General features: G+C 41.3%; 1 protein-coding gene across 4 annotated transcripts in view; it reads left to right on the top strand.

Annotated features, from left to right (window-relative positions):
- The window catches only part of LOC135113001 (uncharacterized), a 21544-nt gene extending 11425 nt beyond the window's left edge, over positions 1-10119 (top strand). For all 4 annotated transcript variants that reach the window (XM_064027931.1, XM_064027938.1, XM_064027935.1 and 1 more), the window contains exons 2-8: positions 1296-1469; positions 2270-2335; positions 2952-3044; positions 4322-4488; positions 5384-5530; positions 6718-6867; positions 7973-10119. In XM_064027931.1, the coding sequence (XP_063884001.1) occupies positions 1307-1469; positions 2270-2335; positions 2952-3044; positions 4322-4488; positions 5384-5530; positions 6718-6867; positions 7973-7990 (804 nt within the window). In that variant the 5' untranslated portion in view covers positions 1296-1306 and the 3' untranslated portion in view covers positions 7991-10119. The remainder of the gene's footprint in view (positions 1-1295; positions 1470-2269; positions 2336-2951; positions 3045-4321; positions 4489-5383; positions 5531-6717; positions 6868-7972) is intronic.
- The last annotated feature ends 8178 nt before the right edge of the window (positions 10120-18297 follow it).

Raw genomic sequence — 18297 nt, 5'->3', positions numbered from 1 at the left:
TGCTTAGAATGTGGTTCCTCTTATTCCTGTTTCCGTGTCTTTACGGAGAAGCGTGATATGGATGGAAAGGAATGAATGAATGCAGCGAAATGTAAGGAGACAGAGAGCGTGGAAGGGTGCATAGCGAGAATGGGCAAAAATGGGGTAAAGAAAGTGATTTGTAGTAAGACAGTCGTCGGAGTTTAACACAGGTTTTCATTGTGTTCATTCCGGGGCGCTGCACTGACCCCTCGGCTGAGGAGGACAGTCACGTGCGTATATATAGGTACCTTTTGTTTTCTTGTTCGTGTTCGTGTAAGCTTTCATGCATTAAAATGCAAATTTTACATATAATAGTTATTTCAACTCATGTACAGTGGCTGGTGGGAGTACGGAGGGGCCGAGTACATAATAAGCAAGTTTACCCTTGAATCATAATGTGTAACTCAAAGAAAACGACAAATCTAAAACAATAACTATGTTAAATAAAAAAATATCAATAAAAATTATTATGTATTTGGACATATGAATTAAATAGGTAAAAGATGGACAGACAGATACCAGCGGTCGCTAAACATACAACAAAACTTGAAACAATCAACATAAAAGAAATACAGTAATGCAGAACCAAAATTCTGTTGTTAGAAACTCCGTAGCGAGGAAGGAAACGACAGTCGAAGTAAATTATAATAGCGACGATGATGACAACAGCAATAATAATAATAATGATAATAAAAATAATAATAATAATAATCGACACAAACATGTGAATGGCAGAAGTACCAGTTCCTCTCTTAACAAAGGTGTGACAAAGAAATATGGATAGATTCTGAACTTGAAAAAATAGTGATAGTGGTGGTGGCGCAGTACCTGCCAATATTAGTACAGTTAAAGGAGTAGTTCACTTGAATGCAAGGTAATAACGAAGTGTTTTGTGCTTTCTTTCAAGTACAATATTAATGAGTTAACTAATTATCTATTTTTTTTTTCATTTTTTTATATAAGTGATATTATCTAATAACACACACAAGCAAACAAACACACACACACACACACACACACACACACACACACACACAAAGAACCTATAATCCTTTCTGCAAAATACTAATATATTGCCATCTTTCTTTTTTTCCCTTCTCCTTCTCATCCTCACTCCTTCTCCTTCTTCTCCTTCTCCTTCTCCTCCTCCATCTCCTCCTCCCCCTCTTCCTTCTCCTCCTCTTCCTCTTCCTCCTTCTCCTCCTTTTTATTTTTTCTCGTCCTCCTCCTCCTCCTTTTCATACTCTTTCTCCCCCTCCTCCTCCACCTCCCAGTGTGCCTCAACATGGCCACCAACAAGCCACACAACCACCCCGCCCACCGCCGAACTGTCCAGCCCACACCCATCCCCTCCACCTCAGAGACAGAGCCGCTACTACCCAGGGACAGTCCACCCCCGAGGTACTCCTCCCTCGAGCCCTCCTGGGAGGTGCCCCTCGACAATCCCGGTGAGTAGTAGTAGTAGTAGTAGTAGTAGTAGTAGTAGTAGTAGTAGTAGTAGTAGTAGTAGTAGTAGTCGTGGTGGTAGTAGTAGTAGTAGTAGTAGTAGTAGTAGTAGTAGTAGTAGTAGTAGTAGTAGTTGTTGTTGTTGTTGTTGTTGTTGTTGTTGTTGTTGTTGTTGTTGTTGTTGTAGCAGTAGTAATAGTAGTAGTAGTAGTAGTAGTAGTAGTAGTAGTAGTAGTAATAGTAGAAGTAGTAGTAGTAGTAGTAGTAGGAGCAGCAGCAGCAGCAGCAGTAGTAGTAGTAGTAGTAGTAGTAGTAGTAGTAGTAGTAGTTGTAGTTGTTGTTGTTGTTGTTGTTGTTGTTGTTGTAGTTGTTGTTGTTGTTGTAATCGTGATAGTAGTAGTAGTAGTAGTAGTAGTAGTAGTAGTAGTAGTAGTAGTAGTAGTAGTAGTAGTAGTAGTAATAGTAGTAATAGTAGTAGTAGTAGCAGCAGCCTTCAAATACTCCACGTAGTACACCCAATTCTGAGCTTCAACTTTTTTCATATATTATATTAAAAAGCTGATTATTATTCGATCATTAGTGTGTGTGTGTGTGTGTGTGTGTGTGTGTGTGTGTGTGTGTGTGTGTGTGTAGTGGATTTTCATATCTTCAATCTCTAACCATTTGATATGTATAACTATTAATATCCGAGTATCACAATGTTACTTTGCCACCAATGACCGCATCCAAACAGATCGCACCTCAAGTGCCTAACACGCTCCAGGAATCTGTTACCTCGTTTCACAATACTTTTCCCTTACAGGACACACCGACAACCTGGCGAGCGCTCATGTCACACGCGTCCCCCAAATCCCCGTGGCCTGCCCGGGTAAGTGAATCTTGCTATGGTGAATACAAGAAAGAAAAAGGAAGATGCGGAGGAAGATGAAGAAGGGAAGGCTGGAAGACAAAGAGGAAGTAGAGTAAGAGGAGGAACATTGATATTGCAAATATAGTTGAGGAAGGAGAGGGAAGAGTAAGAAGTAGAGGAGGAGGAGGAAGAATATAAAAACCTAAAAATAACAGTTAAGACTGAGGAAGGAGGAGGAGAAAGGGAGAAAGGGAAAAGAATTAGAAGTTATCAGTAAAGATGATTTTATGAGACAGCGAAGAACGCATCGATACTAACATATGGATTTTCGCCCCAGGATGCATAGGGCTGCCTATAGTGTGCATGTCAATGTCAAAAATCGACTTTTACTTTCACTGTGCTTAATAGTATTCTCCCTCATTCTTGAGCTCTCTGATCAGTCAACAAACTTATAAAACTTTATAAACCTGACAACTGATTTTCAGAGGACTTCAAGATTCATTCCATGCTAAATCATTGGAAGGGAGTGTGAGAGAGTACACTACGAGTATCTGTGATCCGTACTACAGTAGTGAGCCATCAGCTGTGTGCCTCATCCCATCCCGTGTGTACTAATAGCGCATGACGTCTCCAGGGTGGTGGTCATGGGTGCCGGGGCCAGCCCAGATGTTCCCCCCGGGACTGGAGCACCTGGCGAACGTTCAAAGTCTGCACATCAGAAGGAAAGGTAGGCAACATCCTCGCTGCCGTTCTTAACACTTCTGGTATGTACTGTAAATTCCAGAGGATAAACCAACAGAAATTTCACCTAAAATATTCCTCTCATGATAAAACTCCCCAAGTTAAAACCTAATATAGTGAATCATGGGGTACAATGATCATTTTGGGAGGAATCCTGAGAGTGAAATATTCGTGAGGGAAATTGACATTGCCTGTACCTGATTGTCCACCATGGACTGCGCCTCACCATTCTAGTTGCTCTGTGCTGACTGCTGCTGTGTTAAGAGTGAATGAATGAACGAATGATTTAATGAAAGAGTGAAGGAACAAATGAATGAATCAACGAGTAAAATAATTAATAAATAGACTTATTAATTAGTGACTTATTGAATTAATACTTGAATGAATTTAATAAACTAATAAATGGTTGGAATTTTCCAAAAGCTAGTAAAATTTAAATCTAATTACTTAAATTGGATGGTTTTAACATAATATTCTGATAAAATAAAAAAAAAATCATTACTTATATCACGATGATATATATATATATATATATATATATATATATATATATATATATATATATATATATATATATATATATATATATATATATATATATATATATATATATATATATATATATATAAAATGTATAATGGTAATTTCACTACTAGGGATGTAGTTCATCATGCGTTTTTCTATGAAAGTGTTTGTATTCCCTGCCTCTGTGATAATTACCTGCCACATTTACTGCATTACATCCAGTTAGTGTCTTTATTGCTATATATTCTGAATTTACTTTTCATGATTATTCCAAATCTTTACCGTTATTTTTAACTTATTGGTAGTAGTGTGGCAGATGAAATAAAAAACAATCACAGCTGATCAGATTAAAGTAACTTTCAGGAGTTGTGGCGTGATTGGTAAAGCAAACGAAAAAAAAAATACTGCAGTTGAAAAAAAATTTTATATATATATATATATATATATATATATATATATATATATATATATATATATATATATATATATATATATATATATATATATATATATATATATATATATATATATATATATATATATGGGACTTTTACGACTACCATGATATTGTAACCGTAATTTTCAGCATATTTCAAGTCTTGTGTTACTCTTAGCCAAACTGCAAAAATATCCCCTAACTATATTCCATTCATTCGCCCTCGTGTCTCGGAGTACACAGTGCCGTGGTGTTAATGTTCATAACAGTGACATTCTACTTCTTCCCCCCCCCCGCGGCAGGGCGCCGGTACTGCGTGTGGCGTGGCGGCGAGGTGATCTACACGGTGCGCAGGATGAAGGACGCGGGCGGCATGATGCTGTACCGCGTGCAGAACAACGCCAACCTGGATGTGCTGCTGATGAACTTCACCAAGGAGGCTGCGGGGCTCTGTTCCCCTCCCACCATGGTGAGCACAACGCGAGGACGCATTTGTCTCTATGTTTGATTTCCAGTTTTTATTTTTTACCAGTTGCCATTATTTACTATTCTTCTAGATAATCTACTTCTTATGTACTATTTGTGTCTTTCAATATTCGCAGCTAACAACTCAGTACATTGTAAATACGTGCGTCTTTACACTTCCATCTCATTCCTGCGCCTCCTCATGAAAGGCATATAATCGTATTTCCTTTTGAGCTTTTATACTTTATCTCTCCTTTCTCTTTCAACACGATGAGGCATAAAACAGACATTCAGTTCCTCCATTCCCTTTCAACACGCATCAGAAATCATACTCTTTTTATGTACTTTCCCATGCACTCCCTCCTCTCCATTATTACCCCTACACTTCTCGCTTCCGTATATATCAAATCCCTTTCCTTTCCTTCAACACGCTTGCAAACCCACACCTGTCCTAGCTCCCTACTGTATGTATCTTGTCCCTCCTCCCCTCTACACGCACAAGGATCCATATAGTTTTCCCTTCTCCCCTCTACACGCTTAATTAAGGATCCATTCACTTTTCGCTGACTTATATACCAAATCCTTTTCCTTTCTTTCAACACGCTTACGAACCCATACCTTTCCTGCTTCCTCACTGTATGGACTCCTATCTTTTCCTTCCTTTTCCTTTCAACACGCATAAGGATCCATGCACTTCATACTTCCCTATATATCAAGTTTCTTTCTTTTCCTTCAACACGCTTATAAACCCATATACATTTCCTGTCTTCCTACTTCTCGTCACTCCTTCACGAATCTATATCATTCCTGTGTCCCTATTTATCTACCCCCCCTCCCTCTCCTTCAAGCCTACCAACCCATACTTTCCCTACCTTCCTGACCAGTCCCTCCTTCTACAGCACGTTGAAGTGTCGTTCCCCCCTGGCAATGTCATGGGAGTGGTGCAAGGGAATGTCTTTGAGTTCACCGCACACAACCCGTCCGGGGACCTGCTCTTCCTTCTTCACAGGGAGAACCCGACGTGTTGCAAGAAGCCGGGATACGTGGTAAGGCAGATGAAGATGTTAACATAAGAGTGAGTGAGAGTGAGTGTGTAAGTGAGTGAGTGAGTGAGTCAGTCAGTGAGAGATGCAAGAGAGGTGCAAGAAGAGAGAGGAAGGTATTTTATTTGTAAAGTGAGCAAGACATAGGTTGGCAGGAGTTAGAAAAGAGAGCGAGGTAGTAGAATGAAGGGCGTCAGAAGTCTGCGTGTGGTGTAGATGAAGAAAGGTGAACGGATGGCTAGGGTGTAATTGCATGGTTAGGGAAAGTAACTTGGGTATTTTAGTGACACGCTTCGCAAGTCTGAATGAGGTGTAGATGAGAAAGGTAAATGTATACGGTGTAATTACGTGATTAGGTTAAGTAACTTGGGTTTTTGAGTAGTGAAGGATGGAGGAGAATGACTGGAGGAATGAGGTGCCATTAGGAAAAGAATAAGTGCTATGAGTGTGGTGAAGGAAGAGAGGAGTGTAAAATGGAGTGGATGGAGGAATAAGGAGTATGTGATTGGACCAGGTGAATGAATGGCATGAGAGGACGAAGGAAGAGTGTTAATGGAAGGAATGAGAAGTGAGTGATGAGTGAGTGGATGAGTGACTGCAGGAAGTCAGGACAATTAGCGGCTGGAGTGAATATGAAGTATGAGTTAACGGGAGGATATAAGCATGAATGGAGGAAGTAGGGAGGAGTGAATGGGAGGAGTGAGTGGATTGAGAGATCACGGAGTGTAAGAACTATAAGAATGAATAAATGGATGGAAAGATGAGGAAGTGAGAGTGGCTGGAGAAAATAAGAAACAAATTTGACCGACTACAAGAAGGAGGCATTGGAATGAGTGAGGGATGAAGGGATGAGGCAATTTGAGGTGTATGGATGAATGGATGAATCTGAGTGAAATAAAGAATACATCGATTGAATGATTAATTAATGCTTGACTGAATTAATACTTGAATGAATTAATACTTGAATGAATTAATGACTGAATAAGTGGCTATATACCGTCACCTGCTGTTGACTTGTTGCCTTGTCACGAATTATCTTTCTGAGAAACAAACTGAGTCACAACCTAAACTAGAAAAACGAAAAAAAAAAAAAATCCGATCTCTTTGTAATAGACTTCGATTGACTGAGAAACCGAGCGAGTGAGTGAGTGAGTGACTGAATGCCTGACTGATCCCTTCCATCACTCAAGGTGGAGACGCGGGAGATGCAGCCCCTCGGTGCAGTGGAGCGGGTGCGGGCCCCTGGGTGCTGCACCGGCCGGAGGGTGATGGAGGTTAGCTTTCCCGGTGACCTTGACCTGCGATGGAAATCTCTGCTGCTGGCCGGCGCGATAATTATTGTGAGTTGAGTTGAGTGAGTGAGTGAGTGAGTAAGAGTGAGTGATTGAGTATTTGATTGATTGATTGAATGAGTATTTGATTGAGTGAGTGAGTGATTGAGTATCTGACTGACTGAGTGATTTGAATGACTGATTGATTGAGTGATTGAGTGATTAACTGATTGAGAGTGATTGACTGACTGATTGAGTGAGTGATTGAGTGATTGACTGATTGACTGATTGATTGATAGAGTGAGTGAGTGAGTGAGTGAGTGAGTGAGTGAGTGATTAACTGATTTTAATACCCTATACAATAATCTAGAAGAGAGGAGGCGAGAAGAGGATATCAGGAGGAAGCTTAGAATATGGAAATAAGGCGTAAGGAGTAGAGGATGGAAGAAGAAAACTAGTGAAATTCAGAGAAAGTGGCAGAAATGGGTAGGAGAGTAATGGGGAGAAAAGTAAAGAAGGAAGAGTTGAATAAAAGGAGAGAAAGAAAGGAAAGAAGTGAGAGACAAACATATGGTAGGTGATAAAAAGGGAAATGAGGCAGGAAAAGCGGAGACAGAAAGAGGAAAGGGTCGAAAGGAAAGGGATGAGGATAATGGAAGAGAAGGGAAGAAAAGAAAAATTAAGGGAAAGAAGGAAGGAGGACGGAATAGATAAAGGGAAAAAGAAGTAGGAAAAGAAATGAGAAAAAAAGAGGATGGAGGGAAACGGGTGAGGAGAAAAAAATAGAATAAAAAGGAGGAAGAAGTGGAAAACAACAACACCAACGGCAGCAACAACAACAACAACAACAACAACAACAACAACAACAACAACAACAACAACAACAACGACAACGACAACAACAACAACAACGACGAAGACGACGACAACAATATCAATAATAATAATAATCAAATTTTAATCGCTTTGGCTTTTCCATCTCTTTACTTAGAGGTCTTAACCAAGGAACAATGTCAGAAATGAAGCAACTACACAACACTCGTACATATATTATATAGTGGATAAATAAACTGATATACAATGCATGAATACACCCCAGTACCGAACACAATATGCACAAACTCGGATATGCAATGTACGGATTAACTCGGTTTTTCTTTCATTTCTTTTTCAGAGATACGAGAGTTGGTGAGGAACGTGCCGCCTCTTAGCAAGGTGTGAAGTTTGTGAGAAGGGATAAGGGACTGAGGGGCGGGGGACAGGGTGGACGCCGGAGCGGGATAAAGCTATAGGATGGAGTTTCGAGGGAAGCTCAACCTGTCAAGCAAGTCGGTGTGATGATCTTCAGGCAAGTGCTGGGCTGGCGCGATGGACAACGGGAAGCAGTGGTGGACCTGAGGCGCCACAACAAGACCATGTGGAGCCAGCCTGTGTGAGAAAGTGCCACCTCTTACCCTGAGAACCTTACTGCCAGGGATCGAACTCGCAACCCAAAGTCAATGAGTCGAGTACTGCACCATGGAACCCCTGTAGTGCTGCGATAGAATGTGACTTAAGGGGGAATGCGTAACGGAAGATAACAAAGCAGCAGAGTGAGAAAACAAATAACAAAGACGACTAAGAAAAAAAAAATGGCATTAATATGTGAAGTGAAGATAAAGGAACAAGGAAAATTTCACGATGATGCAAGTTAACATTAGAATACGTCGGTAATGTTGCCGCTACCTCAAGCGAAGCAACGCGCGAGGCGATTACCTGGTCGAAGCGGTGTCGTGTTCGTAGCTGTTCCCTTGTACGTAGCTGTCCGCTCTTTGTTTGAAAATGAGAGCCTGACTGATATGAACATTTTATAGGGTCAATTTCATCCATTAGTTGAAAAATTAGCCAGAGATAAAATGGATCCTATAAGTGTTCACAGCAGTCCAGCTTTTGCTTATATAAACAAAGAGCGGACAGCTACGTACAAGGGGACAGCTACGAACACGACAGCGGGATGCGTGAATGTCACTGAGATGTGAAGAGTACAGCCGCTGCTAACACACGTCACGATGGAATAATAACCGTTTTTTTAAAGTTACGTTAGACTTATAATAATCAGGTCTGCTTTATTCGCAAGAACCAAGGGGGCTCACAGGAGAACAGAGGGCAGTGCATGGCACGACACCGGCCACAAGCCCCGCGGTGGCCGGTGCCCCCGATGGTGGAGTGTTGAACAGTCTCGCAGCATTTCCGCCTGTCTGTATATCTTACCACTGTATCTATCATATATGTATTAAATCACTATTAACACGTATTATGCACCATGACATAATGGGTTACAATTTGTTACATGTACGTAATATCGTAGAGGAATCATTGGCTGACATTCTGTACTGTCACCTACTGCTGCCTTGTCGCGTTAGTGCGCATTATTTGGTTAATGTACACACACACACACACACACACACACACACACACACACACACACACACACACACAGAGTAGCCATCTACATCTCCATGTGTTACACATTCACACATTGAAATGACAAAAAAAATAAAATAAAATAAAATAAATAAATAAATAAATAAAAAAAAAGTGTGTAGCCCTCCGGTAAACAGTGTGCCTCAAACATGAAGACCAAACTAAAGTATCTTCTGTTAGGTTTCCCCACAAGAAGGCTCCCATTCTCCTAACTAGCACCATGACAATATCGTAACTATCATGGAATGTGACAATATTATAACTGCCTGCTATCCTAACGACAAACTATTAGTGACATCCCCGCACCAAACCGAATCTCCCCAAACCCTCCCGCTCGTCCCCATCCCCCGGACACATTCCTCCTCCGCCAGCTCCCCGTCAGGCCCACCCGGAATGCAGTTTACCGAAATACAGAAGTCAATTCCTTAAACAACCATGAAACGCATTTGCAATTATAATCATCACCTCCACCATCATTGCCATCAACATCCCATATCGTAATTCTGCAGCAAGACAAGACTCCCTCGAATGGTTAGGGAACAATAACAATGGAACGAGGGAACGAACCTGCTTAAACCCGCTTGTCTTGACGTCACCACCACAGCGGGGCCGCCACGCCAGCGCTGCTCGGCCTGCTGCCGCCATACACCTAATAGCACAATAGACACCAAGCAAGTCGGCAGGATCACTCCCAGCTTCCTTGCATGGGATTACCACCTTGCACTACTACACGTTACTCAAGGCCCACAGTCGGCAATGGCAGCCATATACCAGCCCTACATTAACCACCCTATGGGTTTACAACTTAAAAATCATGTATGTCATTTGTTATACACCAATAAAATGCTACATCATAGATATGTTGTTTTGTTATAAAAGTTGTCTTTACTGAGAACCTCGGCCCACAACCAGCCTCTACGATCATCGCCCCGCCTGGTCATGAGCTCAGCCTCCAATCCTTGCTGGCAACACTTCCTCCACGCACGCCTTCACTCCCTTGCTTCCTTGTCCACTACTTTCCACTCACCTTGGTCCTTGTTCTGTGAAACTCGTCCCAGACCCGAGTTGATGATACAAGTACCCTGTACTCACAGACGGCAAGCACTGACGATGCACGTATCCTGTATTAACAGACGGCAAGCGCACACACTCACAGCTTCTACTCACACTCATGCAGACTGATGCCCGCGCAAGTAGTCAGAAGTGCCGCGCAGTTAGTTTACAACTCCCATCCTGCTTTTAGTTTAATGACTCCTTTTCACATTTCCCTAACTCTCTAGAGAGAGAGAAAAAAAAAGTGATTCTTATGTTAATTTAAACGAGAAGTATGCCTGTGTGGTGCTTGCAAGAAAACGGTCGCCTCTGGGTAACGAACAAGGACAGTACCTAAATCAAGACCAGACCTCGAAAAGATATTTAGACGAAACTTTAAATTACTTTCTTTTGGTGAAGGATTAAGTAGTAGTAGTAGTAGTAGTAGTATCAATAGCGCGGAAGCGGAGGAGGCAGCAATAGAAACAACAGCAGAAGCAGCAACAGCAACAGGAGCAGAAACAAAAGTAGCAGGAGTAATAGCAGTAGCAAGAACAACAGTAGTAGTAGTAGTAGTAGTAGTAGTAGTAGTAGTAGAACTAGCGATAGTAGTGCAGTAGTAGTGGAAGTGGTGGTGGTATTAGTACAACAAAGGTGTGATGAAAAATTCCTGCATTAGGGAAGAAGGAAATGAAGGAAGGCCATGTCTTCATGGTTACCAGTGGAGCCATCTTCAGGCGAGTGGTGAGCAGCCCAGCGGGTCCGACGTTATGGACAAACTTGTATCTCCGGAACTACGAGACCGACCGAGGCGAAATCCACACCATATATTTTTTTTTTTTTTATGTAGGAAGGATACTGGCCAAGGGCAACAAAAATCTAATAAAAAAAAAAAATGCCCACTGAAATGCCAGTCCCATAAAAGGGTCAAAGCAGTGGTCAAAAATTGGTGGATAAGTGTCTTGAAACCTCCCTCTTGAAGGAATTCAAGTCATAGGAAGGTGGAAATACAGAAGAAGGCAGGGAGTTCCAGAGTTTACCAGAGAAAGGGATGAATGATTGAGAATACTGGTTAACTCTTGCGTTAGAGAGGTAGACAGAATAGGGGTGAGAGAAAGAAGAAAGTCTTGTGCAGCGAGGCCGCGGAAGGAGGGGAGGCATGCAGTTAGCAAGATCAGAAGAGCAGTTGGCATGAAAATAGCGGTAGAAGACAGCTAGATATGCAACATTGCGGCGGTGAGAGAGGGGCTGAAGACAGTCAGTTAGAGGAGAGGAGTTGATGAGACGAAAAGCTTTTGATTCCACCCTGTCTAGAAGAGCAGTATGAGTGGAACCCCCCCAGACATGTGAAGCATACTCCATACATGGACGGATAAGGCCCTTGTACAGAGTTATCAGCTGGGGGGGTGAGAAAAGATGGCGGAAACGTCTCAGAACACCTAACTTCATAGAAGCTGTTTTAGCTAGAGATGAGATGTGAAGTTTCCAGTTCAGATTATAAGTAAAGGACAGACCGAGGATGTTCAGTGTAGAAGAGGGGGACAGTTGAGTGTCATTGAAGAAGAGGGGATAGTTGTCTGGAAGATTGTGTCGAGTTGATAGATGGAGGAATTGAGTTTTTGAGGCATTAAACAATACCAAGTTTGCTCTGCCCCAATCAGAAATTTTAGAAAGATCAGAAGTCAGGCGTTCTGTGGCTTCCCTGCGTGATATGTTTACCTCCTGAAGGGTTGGACGTCTATGAAAAGACGTGGAAAAGTGCAGGGTGGTATCATCAGCATAGGAGTGGATAGGACAAGAAGTCTGGTTTAGAAGATCATTAATGAATAATAAGAAGAGAGTGGGTGACAGGACATAACCCTGAGGAACACCACTGTTAATAGATTTAGGAGAAGAACAGTGACCGTCTACCACAGCAGCAATAGAACGGTTAGAAAGGAAACTTGAGATGAAGTTACAGAGAGAAGGATAGAAACCGTAGGAGGGTAGTTTTGAAATCAAAGCTTTGTGCCAGACTTTATCAAAGGCTTTTGATATGTCCAAGGCAACAGCAAAAGTTTCACCAAAGTCTCTAAAAGAGGATGACCAAGACTCAGTAAGGAAAGCAAAAAGATCACCAGCAGAGCGGCCTTGACGGAACCCATACTGGCGATCAGATAGAAGGTTGTGAAGTGATAGATGTTTAAGAATCTTCCTGTTGAGGATAGATTCAAAAACTTTAGATAGGAAGGAAATTAAAGCAATAGGACGGTAGTTTGAGGGATTAGAGCGGTCACCCTTTTTAGGAACAGGTTGAATGTAGGCAAACTTCCAGCAAGAAGGAAAGGTAGATGTTGACAGACAGAGCTGAAAGAGTTTGACTAGGTAAGGTGCAAGCACGGAGGCACAGTTTCGGAGAACAATAGGAGGGATCCCATCAGGTCCATAAGCCTTCCGAGAGTTTAGGCCAGCGAGGGCATGGAAAACATCATTGCGAAGAATTTTAATACGTGGTATGAAGTAGTCAGAGGGTGGAGGAGAGGGAGGAACAAGCCCAGAATCGTCCAAGGTAGAGTTTTTAGCAAAGGTTTGAGCAAAGAGTTCAGCTTTAGAAATAGATGTGATAGCAGTGGTGCCATCTGGTTGAAGTAGAGGAGGGAAAGAAGAAGAAGCAAAGTTATTGGAGATATTTTTGGCTAGATGCCAGAAATCACGAGGGGAGTTAGATCTTGAAAGGTTTTGACATTTTCTGTTAATGAAGGAGTTTTTGGCTAGTTGGAGAACAGACTTGGCATGGTTCCGGGCAGAAATATAAAGTGCATGAGATTCTGGTGATGGAAGGCTTAAGTACCTTTTGTGGGCCACCTCTCTATCATGTATAGCACGAGAACAAGCTGTGTTAAACCAAGGTTTAGAAGGTTTAGGACGAGAAAAAGAGTGAGGAATGTACGCCTCCATGCCAGACACTATCACCTCTGTTATGCGCTCAGCACACAAAGACGGGTCTCTGACACGGAAGCAGTAGTCATTCCAAGGAAAATCAGCAAAATACCTCCTCAGGTCCCCCCAACTAGCAGAGGCAAAACGCCAGAGGCACCTTCGCTTAGGGGGATCCTGAGGAGGGATTGGAGTGATAGGACAAGATAAAGATATGAGATTGTGATCGGAGGAGCCCAACGGAGAAGAAAGGGTGACAGCATAAGCAGAAGGATTAGAGGTCAGGAAAAGGTCAAGAATGTTGGGCGTATCTCCAAGACGGTCAGGAATACGAGTAGGGTGTTGCACCAATTGCTCTAGGTCATGGAGGATAGCAAAGTTGTAGGCTAGTTCACCAGGATGGTCAGTGAAGGGAGAGGAAACCCAAAGCTGGTGGTGAACATTGAAGTCTCCAAGAATGGAGATCTCTGCAAAAGGGAAGAGGGTCAGAATGTGCTCCACTTTGGAAGTTAAGTAGTCAAAGAATTTCTTATAGTCAGAGGAGTTAGGAGAGAGGTATACAGCACAGAAAAATTTAGTATGAGAATGACTCTGTAGTCGTAGCCAGATTTTGGAAAACTCGGAAGATTCAAGAGCGTGGGCACGAGAGCAGGTTAAGTCATTGCGCACATAATCGCAGCATCCAACTTTGGATCGAAAATGAGGATAGAGAAAGTAGGAGGGAACAGAAAAGGGGCTACTGTCAGTTGCCTCAGACACCTGAGTTTCAGTGAGGAAAAGAAGATGAGATTTAGAAGAGGAGAGGTGGTGTTCTACAGATTGAAAATTAGATCTTAGACCGCGAATGTTGCAGAAGTTAATGAAGAAAAAGTTGAGGGGGGTGTCAAGACACTTAGGGTCGTCGACGGAAAGGCAGTCCGACCTGGGGACATTTATGGTCCCCTCCCCAGATGTGGACTCCGAGGCTGGTGTAGGAGTCGCCATGATTTTAAAATTTTTGAGTGAAGGGTGTGTGTGTTATTAGGTGCTTGTAGTTTTGTGTGGAGGAAGAGAGTTGTCTTTAGAGGGCAGGCTGTGACTACCCCCTTGTGCTGTGAGACACAAAGGGAAACGTTCAGTGAGGTCACAGCTGGGTTTAATGATAAGTTCACAGCACCCCCTGAACAGTGCTTTAGACCTCACTGGGAGTAATTATCGTTTCGGCAGGTGTCTACTGCCTCCTCCTCCTATGATATGATATGATATGATATGATATGATAGCACACCTCTTTATAGGATGCAGGTTTCATAATTTCTGCTGGGTGGAGCTGTGAGATTACATCTAAAAATGTGAAGGGCGTCTCATATATGGTTTATCTGTAAATACAGCGTCACCAACAGCAACAGCAGAAGGGTGGTACTAGTTGTTTTATTATTATTATATTATAATTATTATTATTATTATTATTATTATTATTATTATTATTATTACTGTTATTATTATTACTGCTATTATTGTTATTATCATAATTATTATTATTATTATTATTATTATTATTATTATTATTAATATTATTATTATTATTATTATTATTATTACTGCTATTATTATTATTTTTATCATTATTATTATTACTATTATTATTATTATTATTATTATTATTGTTATTATTATTAATATTATTATTATTATTATTATTATTATTATTATTATTATTACTGCTATTATTATTATTATTATTATTATTATTATTATTATTATTATTGTTATTATTATTATTATTATTATTATTATTATTATTATTATTATTATCATTATTATCGTTATTAGTACTAGTAACAGTAACAATAGCAGCAGCAGTATTATTATTATTATTATTATTATTATTATTATTATTATTATTATTATTATCATTATTATCGTTATTAGTACTAGTAACAGTAACAATAGCAGCAGCAGTATTATTATTATTATTATTATTATTATTATTATTATTATTATTATTATTATTATCAGTAGTAGTAGTAGTAGTAGTAGTAGTAGTAGTAGTAATAGGAAGAAAAGGCACTAGGCACCTGTCGAAACTATAATTACTCTCAGTGAGGTCTAAAGCACTGGATCAGGGATGCTGTGAACCTATCATTAAACACAGCTGTGACCTCACTGAACGTTTCCCTTTGTGTCTCACAGCGCAAGGGGTCAGACAACTAATTTTCCTCCTTCACACAAAAATACAAGCAGCTAATTACACACGCACCCTTCATTCAAAATTCAAAATTATCATGGTGACTCCTGCACCAGCCTCGGAGTCCCGATCTGGAGAGATCACAAATGTCCCCAGGTCAGACTGCCCCTCTGGTATGGACCCTGAGTGTCTGGACACCCACCTCAACTTTTTCTTCATTAATTTCTGCAATATTCGGTCATAGATCTAATTTTCAGTCTGTAGAACACCACCTCTCCTCTACTAAATCTTATCTTCTTTTCCTCACTGAAACACAGGTGTCTGAGGCAACTGACAGTAGCCCCTTTTCTGTTCCCTCCTCCTTTCTCTATCCTCATTTTCAATCCAAAACTGGATGTCGCGTCTATGTGTGCAATGACTTAACATGCTCTCGTGCCCACGCTCTTGAATCTTCCGAGTTTTCCACCATCTGGCTACGACTACAGAGTAACTCTCAAACTAAATTTATCTATGCTGTATACCTCTCACCTAATTCTTCTGACTAAAAGAAATTCTTTGACTACTTAACTTCCAAAGTGGAGCACATTCTGACTCTCTTCCCATTTACGGAAATCTCCATTCTTGGAGACTTCAATGTTCACTACCAGCTTTGGATTTCCCTCTTCCTTCAATGACCATTCTGGTGAAGTAACCTTTAACTTTTCTATACTCCACCACCTAGAGCAATTGGTGCAACACCCTACTCGATTCCTGCCATCTTGGAAATACGCCTAACATTCTTGACTTTTTCCTAACCTCTAATCCTTCTGCTTATGCTGCTACCCTATCTCCTTTGTTAGGCTTCTCCGATCACAATCTCATATTTGTATCTGTGTCCTATCGCTCCAGTCCCTCCTCAGGATCCCTCTAAGCGAAGGTGCCTCTGGCGTTTTGCCTCTGGTAATTTAGGGCACCTGAGGAGGTATTTTGCTGATTTTGTGGAATGACTACTGCTTCCGTGTCAGAGACCCGTCTCTGTGTGCCGAGCGCATAACAGAGGTGACAGTGTCTGGCATGGAAGCGTACATTCCAAACTCTTTCTCGATCTAAACCTTCCAAATCTTGGTCTAACACAGCTTGTTCTCGTGCTATACATGATAGAGAGGTGGCTCACAAAAAGTACTTGAGCCTTCCATCACTTTAATCTCATACACTTCATACTTCTGCCCGAAATCATGCCAAGTCTGTTCTCCAACTGTCCAAAACTCCTTCATTAATAGAAAGTGTCAAAATCTTTTAAGATCTAACTCCCCTCGTGACTTCTGGCACCTAGCCAAAAACATCTCCAATAACTTTGCTTCTTCTTTCCCTCCTTTCTATCAACCTGATGGCACCACTACCATCACATCTATCTGTAAAAGCAGAACTCTTTGTTTGCTAAACCTTTGCTAAACCCATTGCTAAAACTCTTCCTTTGACGATTCAGGGCTTGTTCCTCCCTCTCCTCCATCCTCTGACTACTTCATGCTACCTATTAAAATTCTTCGCAATGATGTTTTTCATGCCCTCGCTGGCCTAACCCTCTGAAGTCTTATAGAATTAATAGGATCCCTCCTATTGTTCTCCGAAACTACGTCTCCGTGTTTGCACCTTGCCTAGTCAAACTCTTTCATCTCTATCTAAAGTTTTTGAATCTATCCACAAGAGGAAGATTCTTAAACATCTATCACTTCACAACCTTCTAACTGATCGCCAGTATGGTTTCCGTCAAGGCCGCTCAACTGGTGATCTTCTGGCTTTCCTTACCGAGTCTTGGTCATCCTTTTTTAGAGATTTTTGTGAAACTTTTGCTGTTGCCTTGGACATATCAAAAGCTTTTGATACAGTCTTGCACAAAGATTTGATTTCCATATTACCTTCCTACAGCTTCTATCCTTCTCTCTGTAACTTCATCTCGTTTCTTTTCTGACCGTTCTATTGCTGCTGTGGTAGACAGTCACTGTTCTTCTCTTAAATCTATTAACAGTGGTGTTCCTCAGGGTTCTGTCATGTAACCCACTCTCTTCTTATTATTCATCAATGACCTTCTAAACCAAACTTCTTGTGCTATCCACTCCTACGCTAATGATACCACCCTGCACTTTTCCTCGTCTTTTCATAGACGATCAACCCTTCAGGAAGTAAACATTTCACGCAGGGAAGCCAGAGAACGCCTGACTTCTGATCTTCCTAAAATTTCCGATTGGGGCAGAGCAAACTTGGTATTGTTCAATGCCTCAAAAACTCAATTCGTCCATCTATCAACTCGGCACAACCTTCCAGACAACTGTCCCCTCTTCTTCAATGACACCCAACTGTCCTCCACTTTTACACTTTACTTATAATCTGAAATGGAAACTTCACATTTGATCTCTAGCTAAAACAGCTTCTATGAAGTTAGACGTTCTGAGACGTCTCTGCTAGTTTTTTTTTTTTTTTCTTCTTTTTTTCTCACCATCCCCCACCTCCTAACTCTGTACAAGGGCCTTATCCGTCCATGTATTGAGTATGCTTCACATGTCTGGGGGGTTCCACTCATATCGCTTTTCTAGACAGGGTGGAATCAAAAGCTTTTCGTCTTATCAACTCCTCTCCTCTAACTGACTGTCTTCAGCCTCTCTCTCATCGCCGCAATGTTGCATCTCTAGCTGTCTTCTACCGCTATTTTCATGCTAACTGCTCTTCTGATCTTGCTAACTGCATGCCTCCCCTCCTCCCGCGGCCTCGCTGCACAAGACTTTCTTTTTTCTCTCACCCCTATTCTGTCCACCTCTCTAATGCAAGAGTTAACCAGTCTTCTCGATCATTCATCTCTTTCTTTGGTAAACTCTGGAACTCCCTGCCTGCTTCTGTATTTCCACCTTCCTATGACTTGAATTCCTTCAAGAGGGAGGTTTCAAGACAC

This window comes from Scylla paramamosain, chromosome 2 (genome assembly GCF_035594125.1).
Source record: "Scylla paramamosain isolate STU-SP2022 chromosome 2, ASM3559412v1, whole genome shotgun sequence".
NCBI classification, from domain to species: domain Eukaryota; kingdom Metazoa; phylum Arthropoda; class Malacostraca; order Decapoda; family Portunidae; genus Scylla; species Scylla paramamosain.
This window is presented reverse-complemented; position numbering and strand designations above follow the sequence as displayed.